Source organism: Terrapene carolina, unplaced genomic scaffold (genome assembly GCF_002925995.2).
Source record: "Terrapene carolina triunguis isolate 2854851 unplaced genomic scaffold, T_m_triunguis-2.0 Scaffold833, whole genome shotgun sequence".
In the NCBI taxonomy this organism is placed as follows: domain Eukaryota; kingdom Metazoa; phylum Chordata; order Testudines; family Emydidae; genus Terrapene; species Terrapene triunguis.
In genome coordinates, this window is record NW_020665184.1 from 3,829,287 (window position 1) to 3,844,922 (window position 15,636).

General features: G+C 50.4%; 2 protein-coding genes across 3 annotated transcripts in view; one reads left to right on the forward strand and one right to left on the reverse strand.

Annotated features, from left to right (window-relative positions):
* CHCHD5 (coiled-coil-helix-coiled-coil-helix domain containing 5) overlaps positions 1-362 on the reverse strand; it is a 2,676-nt gene extending 2,314 nt beyond the window's left edge. Inside the window, exons 1-2 of the mRNA XM_024212556.3 lie at positions 275-362; positions 35-175 (exon numbers count right to left, since the gene is read on the reverse strand). Of these exons, the coding sequence (XP_024068324.1) occupies positions 35-175; positions 275-276 (143 nt within the window). The 5' untranslated portion in view covers positions 277-362. The remainder of the gene's footprint in view (positions 1-34; positions 176-274) is intronic.
* A 116-nt stretch (positions 363-478) lies between these two features.
* ATP13A1 (ATPase 13A1) overlaps positions 479-15,636 on the forward strand; it is a 23,894-nt gene continuing 8,736 nt past the window's right edge. The window contains exons 1-17 of one of the 2 annotated variants that reach the window (XM_026660671.2): positions 479-820; positions 4,269-4,358; positions 4,744-4,934; positions 5,282-5,354; positions 5,968-6,123; positions 6,949-7,018; positions 7,698-7,804; positions 8,479-8,608; positions 8,897-8,952; positions 9,533-9,659; positions 9,916-10,053; positions 10,676-10,796; positions 12,239-12,396; positions 13,136-13,311; positions 13,795-13,905; positions 14,571-14,696; positions 15,163-15,271. In XM_026660671.2, the coding sequence (XP_026516456.1) occupies positions 503-820; positions 4,269-4,358; positions 4,744-4,934; positions 5,282-5,354; positions 5,968-6,123; positions 6,949-7,018; positions 7,698-7,804; positions 8,479-8,608; positions 8,897-8,952; positions 9,533-9,659; positions 9,916-10,053; positions 10,676-10,796; positions 12,239-12,396; positions 13,136-13,311; positions 13,795-13,905; positions 14,571-14,696; positions 15,163-15,271 (2,257 nt within the window). In that variant the 5' untranslated portion in view covers positions 479-502. Of the gene's footprint in view, positions 821-3,264; positions 4,063-4,268; positions 4,359-4,743; positions 4,935-5,281; positions 5,355-5,967; positions 6,124-6,948; positions 7,019-7,697; positions 7,805-8,478; positions 8,609-8,896; positions 8,953-9,532; positions 9,660-9,915; positions 10,054-10,675; positions 10,797-12,238; positions 12,397-13,135; positions 13,312-13,794; positions 13,906-14,570; positions 14,697-15,162; positions 15,272-15,636 lie in introns of those variants that run through there. The other variant, XM_029913719.1, reaches the window with a different exon arrangement.

Here is a 15,636-nt window from a genome sequence, read left to right on the forward strand (position 1 = left end):
CGGGGGTGGGGGCCCCGGGGGGCCCCTCACTCACTGCGAGGAGGCGCAGCGGGCCATGCGGAGTTTGAGCTGGTGACAGTCCTGCTGCCAGGTGGCGGGGCTGGCGGCCACGCAGCGCCCGTACTGCTCCAGCTCGCTGCGGCAGTGCCGCGCCGTCACCTCCAGGGCGGCCTGCCTGGGGAGAGACCGGACCGGACAGTCAGACCGGACCGGACCGGACCGGACCGCGCCCCCTCCCCCGGCCCGGCCCCGCCCCGCCCCGCCCCGCACTCACATGCTGCCGCGCAGAGCACACCCGGAACACGCCGGGCTCGCGGCCCGTCCCAGTCCGCATGCGCGAAACCCCGGCCGCGGCCATGACACTAGAGGCAGTCGGGCTCGGGCCGGTCGCCGCGCATGCGCGCCCCCGGCCGCGAGGTTGCTGCGCACGCGCGGTTTGGACGCCAGGGCGCCGTGGCCCCCGGAAGCGGAAGCGGCGCGTTGCTAGGAGGGCTCCCGGAAGATGGCGGTGGCCGCTCCGGCTCCGGGCCCCGCGGACGAGCTGGTCTCTGCGGTCACCCTGTACCGGCGGCGGCCCCGGCTCCTCCACGGCACCGTCCTGCCGTTCGTGGCCGGGCTGTACCCGGCCTGGCTGTGGCTGTGGGGGCCCCGGGTCTGGGCCGCCTGGGGGGAGGGGGAGGGGGAGGGGGAGGCCGGCTCGGGCCGCGGCGCCCCCGAGGCCGCGCTGCTGGCGCTCGCCGCCATCGGGGTCGCGCAGCTGCTCACCGCGCTCTCGGGACTGTGGTCCGTCCACGCGCACTGCGCGCTCACCTGCGTCAGAGTGAGTCACGGGGGCGCGAGCGGGCGGCTGTTGGGGGTCAAAGGTCGCCACGTGGGAGGTCTCCATTGGTGCGGGCAGAGCCCCCGGCCGGGCTCTACGGGGACAGGGCCCAGGGCCGCCGGGGGGCCCCGGGGGGCCGCGAGCAGGGCCGGTGTTGGACTAGCGGGGGCCCGGGGCGGGAAGCCCAAGCGCCGCTGTGCAGGGCTGAAGCCGGGCCCTGAGCCCGAGCCACTCAGCTTTGTGGGGCCCCGGGCAGCGGCCTGCTTGCGACCCTCCAGTGCAGGCCCTGGCTTGTAAGAACGGCCAGACTGGGTCAGAGCAAGGGTCCATCCAGCCCAGCCTCCCGCCACCCGACAGTGGCCAGTGCCCGGGGCCCCAGGGGGAATGAACAGACCAGGGAATCATCCAGTGACCCGTCCCCTGTTTTAAAAGAGGAAAAACAGTTGTTGGGGCACTGATGGGCTGTGGAGTTTTTATAGCATGTTGCAGGGGCCTCAGAAAGAAAAAGTTGAGAACCTGTAACCCAGGGGATGCCGTGAAGGCCAAAGGTATAACTGAGTTCAAGAAAGACTTAGATAAGTGAATGAAAGGGTTGGTCCATCAATCGCTGTTAGCCAAGATGATCACTCCCGTGCTCTCCGTGTCCCTAAACCTCTGACGGCCAGAAGATGGGATTAGATGACAGCGGATGGATCACTTGATAACTGCCCTGTTCTGTTCATTTCCTCTGAAGTGTCTGGTATAGGCCTTTGTGGGAAAAGAGGATACTGAGCTAGATGGATCATTGGCCTGACCCAGTATGACTGGTCTTATGTTCTGACATGGGGTTACCTCCCTCCTCGCTTGCCTTTAGTTTTCTTACTCTGGGACGGATCTGCCCATTGTCTGGAGGGCTCTGAGTGAGACCCTGCCCCTGTCCCATGTGGACATTGGAATGCTCACTGGGCCTCTACGTAATAGTGGGAGGCTGCTCTAATGTCTTGAGCTTGGATTCTTCCCCTGCTGGCCATGAGCTGTCTGCCACTTCCAACCTCCAGGGCGCTGTAATATCCTGGTGCTGTGTGTGAAGCATTTCTGGATGGAAGAGGCTGTAGAGGTGTAAAGTAACAGTAATGAGTGATATCACTTCTGAAGAGCCACCATGGATATCAGAAACTGTCCAGCAGGATTGCTTCCCATACTGTGGAAATGCAGCCACTTCTGAGGTGGGAGGTGGCAGCTGAGTATACAGGGATAACTCCTTTGCTGTGACATGGCAGTGGTTTAATAGCTGTATAGCAACACTGTGCACTTTTAGACAGAAAGTGAAACAGAATGGGAGGGTGATTATGGGTGGGGGTTATGAAACATTTTCTTGTACAGAAATCTCTCTCCATTGAAACTGGTCTGCTTTCACTTGGGACGTGTCGGGGAGAAGTGTGTGTGGCTGAGCTGGCCCTGCTTGCAGGTGTGATAACTTTTTTAGCACAAAAAAGTTGCTTTATAACGACTGAACTGCTCTGGGTCCAGCTTAGCTTTCTCTGGCTGGTTTGCCTCACTTCATGGCAGTTCCTGTAACTGTCTGTGTAGCTTCCTCTTAGGAGTAGTTGCATGTCTAACTGCAAATCGTCTCGGCAAAAAACATCTGGTACAGCTTCATTAACTAGTCTCCAGAGTAATGTGAGTGGGCTGTCACAGTCCTCCATTCAGGGTATTAATCTGGTAACCTTTGGTCAGCATGAGTTTGAGATGTGACATGGCAGAGTTTTATGAGATTTTCCTTATGTCAGGGGACAGTGTTATTATTTCCGATTTGTTCATAACTAAAATCTGAAACTTGCTGTAATGTGGAAAGTAGCATCTCCGAGCTTTTTTTGTTAGTCAGTTACCTTTTATTATTAGATGCTTTTATTGCACTTGTAAGCCTTTCTTCTAAGCAATGGATCCTCCTTTTTTCATGAGTATATAGTAAAAGGTGTTGTCTATTCACATGCCCTCCCAATATTGCTAAATGTCAGTTGAGACCATTACAGACTTCATTATAATGGCAGATGGAAAAGCTCTGTTGCTTTGCATCTATTCCACTTTCCTGATCCTGGGGGCCAGGGCAGGGTTGTTCTCTGGTCCTTTGCCTAGTTTGCCCAACAGGGCTTCCATCACTCCGCTTAGGAGATTCTGCAGCCTAATACATCTCACTGTCAGAAAGTCTCTCTCCTAATACTGTCTGTTGCCCATAAGGAACTGAAGATACCATTGGATTACATCTTCCCCACCACCACAACCTGTAGTCAGCCTTTTCTCTCCTTTATGTCTGAAAACAAAACTCAAAAATTGGTGACAAAACCGGGAAACTGTTAACAAAATAGTCTGGTATGATGAATGGTCTGAATTTAACAGTCTCCCCTCTCTGTCCCTCACCGAGCATCTGCAGAGCTCATTATAACGCTCCTCCGCTCCCTATTGTTCCTCCATGCTAGAGTCCCCAAGCTGTTGAGTGAATCCTATGACGTTTGCACTAATCTAGCTCAGTAGCCGTGAGTAGAAGGGAGACCATTTGACATTGTTTGAACATGGCTTGTGATTTTTGTTAGAATGGCAGTGGTAGGTTTCTGGGAACAGGCTCTAGATTTTTGTTTAAAGCAGCACCAAAGGTTTTCTGATATTGCAAGGATGTAGATGTATCCATCCCAGTTACAGAGAACTATGTAATAACATCTCTCTGCAAAGCCAAGTCTTCTCTCTCCTGTGAGGTGCCCAGCTCCCTAGCCGCCTAAGGATGTGCATGTGTGTGTGGGGGGGGGGCACATCAACAGAGTGGTCCAGGTGCATCCTGACCTTCCGTAGACAGATGACAGCAACTCCAGGCGTGCAGGGAAGGGTTGAGATTGCTCTGACAATACTTGTGTTTTTTACTGGGCATCGTTAGAGCACTCAGAAGTGGAGGCCCCTGTTTGAGGAGCAACTGTGTTGATCATGTCAAAGTTAATGGGACATTGAGTTTGTTGATCAAATCTGAGACTTTATCAAATTTATGGGAAACTTTCATTCCAGCAAGATGTGACCTGACCGTCAACAATTGCTAGGCTGGGAAGAGTTTGTGGCTAATTGTTTTTGCATTCAGAATCTCAAACTGTGCAGTTATTCCCATTCACTTTTCTATCCTCTGCAGCATGTTGGCTGGGCTAAGTTCATCTGATTCCTCTGCCTCACTCTCCCCCCTCCCCTCTAGGAACTCAGTCTTTCCTTGGGAGTCAGCATACAGGGTAATTTTCATCGCAAGTGTTGGTCTTTCCTGGGTGGTTTTAAAATATCAATGAAAAGTCCAGATAAGCCAGTAAAAATAGAGGAATGTTCTCTGTGTTTGAGTGTTGCTCACAGTGGCTCATAATGACTGTATATGGATCCCTCCTGGCTTCCACTTACCTTGTGACCTGCTTTACAGAGTGCATGTTTGCTTTGTGTTTTTCAGGAACCCAGTCCTAGGAAAGCCACATTAGCTAAAGTTGTGCCAACCCCAAATAATGGATCTGCAGAGCTTGTGCCACTCCATCGAGACCAGGTACAGACTTAGACTCCAGCCCTTTCTAATAGCTGACGGCTGCCTGGGAACTGCTGTTTCTTAGCAAACGTACTCATCTCCAACCTGCCTTTCCAAAGCCACTAATGTAAATTAAAACCTTAGCGCTTGGCTGGAAGCCAGCTGATATCCATCACAGACAGGGACTAAGAGGTTTTAGAAAGTGCAACATTTGTAACTAACACCTGTAGTCTCACAGACAATGTTGTTTAGGAACAAAAGTTGTAAATGACCAGTTGGTCCCATCTAATCCAACCTTCCCAGCCAGTGCAGTTCCCTATAGTATATGTGAAGTGATGTGGCCCTACTGTAAGGGCCCTTTGATGTGAAAGTCTAAATGCTCTTCCCTTCTGCATAATCCCTGCAGGGGGAAGATGGGCAAGAAGCCCTTTCCTTTGAGTTTCAGAAAATTAAGTACTCTTACGAGGTCGATGACAGGAAACAGTTTCTCCCTGTGGCTTTCCCTGTGGAGCACCCCCTCTCCTATTACCAGAGTGCCCGAGGCTACCAGGAGGACAGAGAGATCCGAGTGGCTGAGAAGAAATACGGCACAAACAAGTGAGTGTTCGGGGATAGTAACAAGGATTTCAGGGACTGGGGGTTCCAGGCACTGGGTTTTGAATGTCCTTGCTCTAGATTATCAGGTTTTTGGGAGCTAAATCCCCCAGAGGAAGGAGATAGCTACTTCCTACAGCAGCATAAAGTCTGGGGTTTATCCCTGAAAGAGCCCTGGTTACAGAGTCAAATTCCTTACATCTAAGAGTAATGAAGAGAAGGGGAAGATGTTCTGGTACAAAGGGGAACAAAGCCCCCCGTTCATACTCCAGAGGCTGCAATAGATTTTAGGTTGGGATGGTGCTGTGAGGCCTGAACACCAAGATTAACAAAATTTTATTCTTTCCCAGGGCAGAAATGGTGGTGCCAGAGTTCTTGGAACTCTTTAAAGAGAGAGCCACGGCCCCTTTCTTCGTCTTTCAGGTAAACAAGAGCTGTAACTGTTGTTTGTAACTGCAAAGAAGTGAATTCCTTCCAATCTGCAGTCTTAGTTTGGGAATCTGAAATCGGCTGGCTGTTTCCAAAAGCCAAAAATGCACCGTTTATACACTGCAGTGTCTACTGTGGGGGAGACTTTATTATTCTGGGGATAAGGGCTGACATATTTTTGGTCAGTCATAACTGAAAGTTGTTACCGTCCAATGTGTGGTCCAGAGCCCATCATAGCTGGCATGAACTGTCCCCTTTGGTAGCCTCAGCAGAAAGGCCAAAGACCAAGGCTAGAGAATGCCCTTCTGGCCTTCTGAGTCAGGGCAGAAGTAGAGGAGGTGTTTGCCTTGTCACTGCACAGACTGTATCTATTCTCTCGAGAACAAAGGAGTTCAATCCCCAGCAAGCCAACACTCTTCACTGGCTCTAAAAAAAAGACTTAATATTATCTGTTTTCTCCTGCTGGACTGTTACAGTGACATTCTAGTGTCCAAGCACGTGAACAGTACAGGATGTGCTGATCTACTGATGGACTTGAGTTCTCAGGGACATGTTAGCTTCTTTATGGGGTGAGTGCTGGAATGGCTTCCACATCTGTTTCCTCCAGGTGTTCTGTGTGGGTCTCTGGTGCCTGGATGAATACTGGTACTACAGTGTCTTCACTCTCTCCATGTTGGTGGCATTTGAAGCTTCTCTGGTCCAACAGCAAATGAGAAATATGTCAGAGATTCGAAAAATGGGTAACAAGCCATACATGATTCAGGTAAGTGAGTGCAGAGGGATGATGATCAGAAACTCAGCACTGAGAAACTGGGGAATGTAATATAGAGCCCAAGAGCATGCAAGGCCCTTTAGACATGGCCTGTAAGAAAGAGCAGAGTTTACCCTCTAAATAGACACACCTTGCTGAGGGAGCAACAAGACTTTCCTGTGTTTCCTGTTTTCTTATGTCCAATTTGCCTTTTGACATCTGTTGCCTTTGCATGCACTTGTTTAACTCTTGCCTAGTTATTCTGAGTCTTTGGCCTTTTCCTTTGAATAGTTTTAACCTTTTTTAAAGTTCAGATTTATTATAAAACAGCAGGATTATGTCCTGCGTGTGTGGGTGCTCAGCTGGGGGAAAGACGATTGATTGGGAACAATTCCAAAAGAGCCAAGCTCAGCTTGAGGCCCCAAAATTTAGTCCCCTCCTCCTTCGGTACTTTCTTTTTCTTGTATCTGTTTGGAAAATGCATGGGATTCTTGTGTGTTACACATATAAAATGATATTTTATATATAAATATACAGACAGAAACACACATAGAATGAGCACCTACAGCAACAAAACACTCTGTGCCCAAGGAAGGGAAAGAGACTTCAACTCTGCGCTTCCAAGGGGTAGTAATGGGGAATTCCAAACTGTAAACTCAGGGATCGTTTGTTGATAGCTGGGCTGAGGAGACGGTTTATGCAGATTCACTGTTTATGTGCAGAGCTGTGCTTTTGTTGTCTTGTCATCTATCACTCTCTCTCCCCTGTCACACGTTTCTCTAGTACCCGTCCTCATAGTATCTAAATGCTCTTTCTCACATTGCTTTTGTTCTACAGGTTTACAGAAACCGGAAGTGGCGTCCCATTTCCAGTGATGAGATCATCCCAGGGGATATTGTTTCCATTGGTAACAGCCTGCATGCTTGACACAATCAAAAGCCCTTATGAAATCAAATCACTTCTACATGTATTGACTGAGATTAATTAAATTTACAATTCAACCCAGTCAAAATGTCCATACAAATTCCAACAAAGAATCTTTAAATGCCCATGAATGGCTGAAAACTCATAGGCCTGAGAGAGAGTCCTTCAAGTACCCAATACCACAGATCTCTAACTTTATTCTCAGAGATTAGAGTCTAAATATTCGGACTAAAATCAGCCACAGCTGCCCTGCTTCAGATCAGAGGTTCTAAGAGTGGAAGGTTCCATCCAAAAGCAGAAGATGGGGATGGAGGACGAGGGGGAATAGGATGCTGTCCCCATCCCTGTACTGTGACTCTTTTTTAGATTGCATTGGCCCAGAAGTGTTGTCCCCAGTCTAAAGCTTGAGTGGCAGTAAGAACTGTGCTCCTTTACTTTTAAATCCCTCTAGTTTCAGGGCTTTCTCGGGTTTTATGACACTTCTGGTTCACATCGAAGCTTGTGTTTTGGTGAGGGTCATGGGACAGATTTGGGAACTTGCAAGTAGAAATCCGCCGCATCTCAGCCAAAGCAAAGGGGAATTGCATCCTGCCAGACAAACGGGCTAACAATGGCCAGTTCTCACAATGAGCCACTTCTAAGCTTTGCTCTCTTGATTTCAGGCCGATCTCCTCATGAGAACCTAGTGCCATGTGATGTGCTCTTGCTCCGTGGAAAGTGCATTGTGGATGAAGCCATGCTGACTGGAGAGTCTGTGCCTCAGATGAAGGTGAGAGACAGGTCCTCAGTAATGCTTGTTACGTCTTCATTGTTTATGCACCAAGTTTCATTCCAGCCACCGCAGCATCTAAACAGTGCAGGGTTTATAGGTGCAGATCAATCTTTGTGTAAACTCTGGCCCAGAAAATCCGGGTCTGTTGAGTGTTATCCACCCCCATATCCATGACTGATGATCTAGTAAATGAGAAACAGACTGTCTGTTTTGTCTGGCTGTGGCTGAGGCCTCTGGGGCTGGATTGCAGTGTGTGGGCACAGCCCACCACTCCCCCACATTCCCCAGTCTGGGCTGCTTTGACTGGGCAGACAGGGGAGGGACAAGCACAGAGAGCTTCAAACCCAGTGAATCTCCCTTGTTTTTATGCCAGTGCGTGATTTAAACATGATAAAATCACATTTAGAATAGCCTCCCTGTTGAGGCCGGTGATCCAAGTGTGAGCAAATTCCCTGACCCCAGGATTCTCATGGGTACCAGGTATCTGAGCTAGGACAAAGGCAGGAGCTCAGTATCCTGTTCAAGTCCAGAGTCAGTTCCTGCAGACTGCTCGCAGGGGAGCTGAGAGTGCCTCATGGAGATGGGACCGTAGAGGAACGTTATGAGTCCAGTTGTTGGCAGCTAACTGGAAACAAGTCCTGCTTCTCTGAGTCCCGAATTCTCTCATTCAGGAGCCCATTGAGGATCTCAATCCAGAGCATGTACTGGACATGCAGACAGACGCCAGACTGCACATCATATTTGGGGGAACAAAGGTTGTGCAGCACATTCCACCCCAGAAAGCCAGCACAGGACTGAAACGTATGTACTGCCAAGCAGGCGGCTTTGGTCAGATGGAATGCCATGGCCTGGCCCACTCCTTCTAAACAATGTAGCTTCTGGGCGATAGTGCTGAGTTTGTCACCCTGCCCCGTCCTTTTAGATGGCAGCTTAAATTGAGTGTTAAAATGAAATAATCTTTTGCTGAAGGCCACCGTGTTCTCCTGGAGGGTGAGAGGGACATGCAGCCCCAATTTTGTTCTAGCTATAATGTGTGTATAAAAAAGATCTCTACTGAGCTTAATGCTGCTGTTACTGCTCCTGTTCCAGCTGTTGATAACGGGTGTGTGGCATACGTTCTGAGGACTGGATTCAACACCTCTCAGGTAAGAAGTACATGAGAGAACACCCGTTGAAGGGAGGTAGTTCTGATCAATTGCTGGAGAGAAATTCAAATCAGGGTGACACAGTTACTCACCTGTTTGGAACAGTGAGGTTGGTTCTTGGAATTCCTTTGTTGTGGGTGGGCGGATGGAATGGTCTAGAGGATAGAACGCAGGGCTCCGAGTCAGGATTCCGGGGCTCTAATCCTGAGTGCCACTGAGTCACTAGGACTCTGAACAAATTACTGTGTAATAACAGTTACTGCCCGTGGGTGTTGAGGTGTGTTTTGTAAACACCAGACAAGTGCAAGGTAATACACTTTTAAAATCTGATGGATGGAAAGTCAAGGCCGCTTAAATAAAGAGCAGTGAGAAACACACTTAACTGACCTACAACTGATTAGCATGCTAAAATCCTGCCCGTGGGTGGTGCTGCACTGGCCAGTGAACCGAATGCAACACGTGCAGCAGAGAATCAGAATGCAGGCTATCTTGATTTTATACATTTGTCATGTATTTTACAAGAAACTGTACTGCATGCTGCAGAACTAGCTTCGTGCATTGAAGGCAGTTCTCCTTTCAGGGGAAGCTGCTGCGAACAATCCTCTTTGGGGTGAAGAGAGTGACAGCCAACAACTTGGAGACCTTTATTTTCATCCTGTTCCTTCTGGTCTTTGCCATTGCTGCTGCAGCGTATGTGTGGATCGAAGGTGAGCACTCCTCGCACCTCGTCCTGGGAGTTAGCTTTTGCCAGGAGTGTAGGAATAGCTATTGGTGTATTGGCGGGGAAGGGAGGAGATGGTAGCTGAAGAAGCTGGGCTGTTTCCGTGTGTGGGCGTGAGCCGTGACTCATTCCATTTTTCTCCCACATTCCTCAGTAGTTTGTGCCCCTGACGCGTCCATTTGTTGTCCTGTGGCACCTTGTCTGGAGCGGAGAAGCAGCATGTCTCTGGTTTTATTTTGTAGGCACCAAGGACCCCAGCAGGAATCGATACAAACTCTTTCTGGAATGCACTTTAATACTGACTTCAGTAGTTCCACCCGAACTTCCCATTGAACTTTCTCTGGCTGTCAACACCTCCCTTATTGCCCTGGCCAAACTCTGTAAGTACTAAGCCCAAAAGCAGGAATAGAAACACTGTGCACTCTGGTGTCCAGTATCCCCGGGACTGCAGCACATGGCCACGTAAAGTGTGTGAAATTGCTGGCTTTTATACACCATGGCAACCTCCTCTCTCCAAATAGCATAACTGGGTTGGCTCCCTGGTTCGCCGTGTGTGCTGTGGGAGTGTCTGCAGGATTCCTGTGTCATTCAAAGCAGGGAGGTGACTCTCAGGGTTGGGTGGAGGTGGTTCACACTGTTGTGAAACTTGGAAATAGCTCCTAAGTAGAGTGCGTGGGGGAAACAAGCTCCCACTCAAAAATCCAGGTTCGGTTGCTTTTTCAACAAGTGTTCCGACCCGTAGTGATGGTGCCCGTCTAAGAACCTACCTGGGTAAACGGCCTCCAAACCTATCACTGCTCTTCCACACCCCTTTGGGGTTAAATCTGACTGTAACTTCACAAGCTACAGAGCAGAAGGTTTGAGGTTGTTAAATAAATTGTGGCTGAGCACCAGGGTTTTTGGCTTGTATGTTGTGGAAAAGATTCTAGGTGGCTGCAGACCCCAATGTGCCCCTGCTGTGTCTCTGTGATACACGACAGGGTCCCATCTCCTCTCTTTCAGACGTGTACTGTACAGAACCTTTCCGAATCCCCTTTGCTGGGAAAGTTCAGGTTTGCTGCTTTGACAAAACTGGCACCCTCACCAGTGACCACCTGGTGGTAAGAGGTGTGGCTGGGCTCAGGTAAGCCATGGGATGGGTTCCCAGGGGTAATGTTAACCATATTGTACAGTCGACTCAGGTTGTGATGGGGGGTTCACTGCCTTTTTAGCGTCTGGTAGTGGGCCCTGTCAGAGCCGGGATGCACGACTGGGTGGGCCAGTGATCCAAAGTACCAAATCCCGTGTAGCTAAGTAATCAAATGTGGGTGACATTTGAACAATGGAGGCCCCAGTGAGAGCTTCCCTCCGCTGGAGGCGAAGTGCCAGTCCAGTGGGGAAGAGAGGATGAATTGGGGGGAGTGAAGGAGATGAGCCAGAAGCGCGTTCTAGGCTAGGGGAAGGGGGATCCTGCAGGTTCTCTGGCTATGGCACTTGTGCAGCAATTTGCAGCGTCAGAGCCCTTGAATTTGGTGGTTCTTTTGGGATTTCATAAATACGTTTTTAATTGCTAAAACCCTCTGTGCCTCTCTGCACCAGCCTGCAGCCCCTGCCCTGGTGAGCTGCACCTCAATGGCAGAGTCCCTCATAGAGAAACCCCTCTGGTTTATTTCATTTTAAATCGTACCCCTCGGATTATGGGAATGTTGTGACTTGTACACTGAGGAGTCAGAAGTCCTCACGCTATGGAACATGTGGAAAATAAATATAGAAAATCACTGTAACCAAAATATTTCAGGGGTCAGAGCAGTTACTTACAGAATGAACAAGACCCTGGTGAGCGAGGCTGAGTGATACCCACGCACTCTAGTCAAAGGGTTACAATGAATATTGAGCTGGTGCAGCTGTTGTAAACCACAAACACTTGTGACTTCATGCCCACTTGTTCTCAGGCTTATGAGAAATGGTTTAAAGCCTCTCGTGTCCTGCGAGTCTGTTAATGAGCTACAGTGAGGGTGGGACATTGCCCAGGTGACATAACCAGCCTGGCATGTGTGTATCCCTCACTCTCCCCCATCTCAGAATGTAGCCTGGCCACTGACTGGTATGTGTTCTGCCCTAGCACGCAGGGGGCTGTGTGGGGAGAGCAGTTTAGAATGACTTCTTGCACTAGAAACAACCCTTTGGAGGCTGCACATGAATGTAATCTAAGTACGATACACATCTGTCTGAGCAGACCCAGCTAGACAGGCTGGTGTGTTACACGTCTGTCTGAGCAGACCCAGCTAGACAGGCTGGTGTGTTACACGTGCATTCAGTTGCCTTGAACAGCACTTCTTGGTGCTCCAATTAAGGCCTCTTCTTTGAGGAATCTGCTCCATTGGGATTGCTCAGGGGCAGTGGCTGTAGTTGCAGCATTGAGAAGCTGAGTCATTGGGCCAGCTTTCCCACAGCTTTGCTGTTGGCGTGAGAAGCTCTAGCAGTTCAGGACACTGGGACAGTAATTATTTGCTTGGAGAAATTGTAGAACACGTATGGCTTTGACGGCCTGTCCAAGCCTATTAACGTAGTCTCTCCCCACTGTAGGGATGGGAAGGAAGTGACGCCAGTGTCTGACATTCCTGTAGAAACCCACCGAGTGATCGCAACTTGCCATTCGTTGGTCCAGTTGGATGACGGGACGTTGGTGGGAGATCCGTTAGAGAAAGCAATGCTGATGGCTGTGGATTGGACTCTGACCAAAGGTAGAGACAATGGCCAATTCCTACATGTGTCCAGTTGCACAAACTGGTACCACGTGTGTGTGTAGATATTAGTGATAATAAAGCTGCTCCTCCCAATTTCGTTCCTGTGGGTGAAATTCACCCCCCTTTGTAGGCTTATGTGGGCTTTGTAGTAGTCCTCTGCGTGGGGTGAGCTTTGCCCTACATAAACCCTGGCGAGTGCTCTGGCACTGCCGTGGAAGGGCTGCGGGAGACCTTGTACAGGATCTCTGCAGGGACGATATGTGTACGCAAGCTGTTAAAGTACACTCAATAAGAAATAGGATAGCCGCAGAAGCACGGGCAGCAAGTGAGTATGTACCCGTGGGGATCAGGTGGGTTGTACTTGGCATGGCTAAGATGTGCTGCCGCTGCCCGTGCTATTGCAGCTACGCTATCTAGACCTGAGCTAGCATGTGTATGCAAGCTGGGTATCACACCCCAGCTCCTAGTGTAGATGTAGCCTAAATCTAGAAATGTACCTCGTGCTGCAGATGTGGCATGCTCAGAAGCAGCTCTCTCTTCTGATCCCCAGAGATCGTCCAGGCAATTCCATCCCTCAGTCACTGGGGCCAGAACTTCCATCATCACCATGCTGCAAGGGTTGGGTGGGGAGACTTGTTTGTTCTTAGTGAATGATTCGTTCCTGGGAGCCGAGGGAAGTGATGCTGCTTGCAATGCTGAGAAACCTTTCAGGATTTCCCGATCTGTTTGTTTCCAGATGAGAAAGTTTTCCCCAGAAGTATTAAAACTCAGGGACTGAAAATTCACCAGCGCTTTCATTTTGCCAGTGCCCTGAAAAGAATGTCCGTCTTGGCTTCATATGAGAAGATTGGCTCGACTGATCTCTGTTACATTGCAGCTGTGAAAGGGGCCCCAGAGACCCTGCATGCAATGGTGAGCACATCACACGCAAGGAATGGGCTTTAAGCCAGCAAGATGTGTCCTAAAATGGGAATCGGTTCGTGGGGCCTCCACCAGCTTGTCTGGGTTTGGGTGACTCCATCCTCAAATCCAGAACCTGAATTATGTCCTGAAAATGGGCCCAGACACCCCCCTTCCCATGTAAAAACAGTCTCCACTGCAGAGGCTCAACATTTATCCCCGTTAAATCAAGGGTGGCTCAGTGTGTGATGTTCCTGGCCTCGCTGTGCTTGTTCTCAGGCCTGCAAATACGAGTGGCAGCAGAAGGGTGAATATCCGATAAAGTCACTCTCCTGCCCTCGGTAGGGATATTTGCTGCTGCTTTGAGCTCCCCGCTTGCCTCACCCCTGCTCAGGCACGGAAGCGCCTCTGCTTCACAGTATATTTGATATGAAGCATTGTAACCTGCGTATAGTGTTTAACACATTGGTTTCCCCCCACCCCCTTTTTCTGCAGTTCTCTCAGTGCCCGAGCAGCTACCGCACCATGCACACAGAAATCTCGCGCGAGGGGGCGAGGGTGCTCGCGCTTGGCTACAAAGAGCTGGGGCACCTCACTCATCAGCAGGTACGCTCGGCTCCATGCAGTGGTGCTGGAAATACAGGTGCTGCCGCACTCCCTGGCTTGAAGTATTAGTAATAACCCAAATATGTGGTTTTCATCATCAGAACCCCCACTATAAAAATTGTTCCAGCCCCCCCGGCTCCGTGCCTAGGCCCCTAAAGTCCGAGCACCCACCCAAAGGAAGGCGCCCACATGAGAGGGGGTGGCACAGACACCTCATGGGGAGATGATTGTCATAAGCCACAGGTGAACCTGTAACTGCTTTGGGTTTTTTTATACCTGAATCCTGTTGATTTTTTATTTTATTTTATTTATTTATTTGATTGTTAGAGCCAAGGGACTGTGGCTCGGGTCTCCTGGTTTCTATTTTCAGTTCTGGCACTGACTTCTTGTGTAACCTTGGGCAACTTGCTCTGCCTGCCTGTCCCCACTTGTAAAACAGAGATCATATGCCTGTGAGAGGAGCGTGGGGAGGCTCAGAAAGTGGGGGGGTGACTATATTACCAAAGGGGATGCTGTCTCTAGGGCAGCGGAGGGAGAATCCAGAATCATTCCATGCCCCTCAGGCTGCCCCTGGCGTACCCAGTCAGGACGGTCTCCAGTGGATGGGGGTCTCATTGCTCGTGAGACGGCGTGTAACACTCTGGTGTGGTTCTTTTCCGTGGAAGGTGAGAGAGTTCAAGCGCGAGGCTCTGGAATGTGACCTGAGATTTGTCGGCTTTATCGTGGTCTCCTGTCCTCTCAAAGCTGATTCCAAGCCCGTCATCCGGGAGATCCAGAATGCATCGCACCATGTGAGTGTCTGCAGGAGAGAACGAGCTCCCGGGGCCGTGCAGACACCTGAGCTACTGGGCTGGTACCAGCCTCTTCCAGGATTGCGGGGCGTGGGCGGGGCAGCCGCTGCCCTGAGCTGTGTGTCATTCGTGGAGTCCAAAGCCAGACGGGACCACTGTGATCATCTAGTCTGACCCCCTGCAGAGCACAGGCCAGAGACCTGCCCCCATGTAATTCCCAGAGCAGTTGTCTTAGCAAAACATCCAGTCTTGATTTAAATATGACGCTGGGTCGGGGCTCTGCCTTGCCCCTGGTGGTTGGATTTCTGGACAAGGTGCTGTACAAAGCATCTGAGATCATTAGTGTCTCAGATGGGACCTGGTCAGCGTACAGGAACTTCTCTCTGTTCTGTGTAACTAGGGCCACGTGCATGTAGCGTGACCTCCTCGGTAACCTCGTGTGACCCCACCTGTTTCCCTTTCCCAGGTAGTGATGATCACAGGGGACAATCCGCTCACTGCCTGCCATGTGGCTCAAGAACTCCACTTCATCCAGAAGGATAACACCCTCATCCTGCAGCCTCCCCACAGCGAAGGTGATGGATCCTAGCCCAGACAACACGCCTGCTCTGATGTAGTCTCCAGCCTGGCTGCCTGCACACGTCACCGGGGTGTAACAAGAACAGGAGGACTTGTGGCACCTTAGAGACTAACACATTTATTTGAGCATAAGCTTTCGTGGGCTACAGCCCACTTCTTCGGATGCATAGGGGTGTAACACTGACCTCTGGTGGCAGAAAGTGTAATGACTTTGCTGCTGAGAGTCCCAGATAATCCAGTGCCCCTCTGCAGGGCCTTCCTCCGCACATCTCAGAGCAGGTCACAAACAGCAGCTGGCAGGAGCAGTGTGCGCATGGGCTACCCAGGGGGTCTGAGCACCTAAGTAACAGCAGCTGGCAGG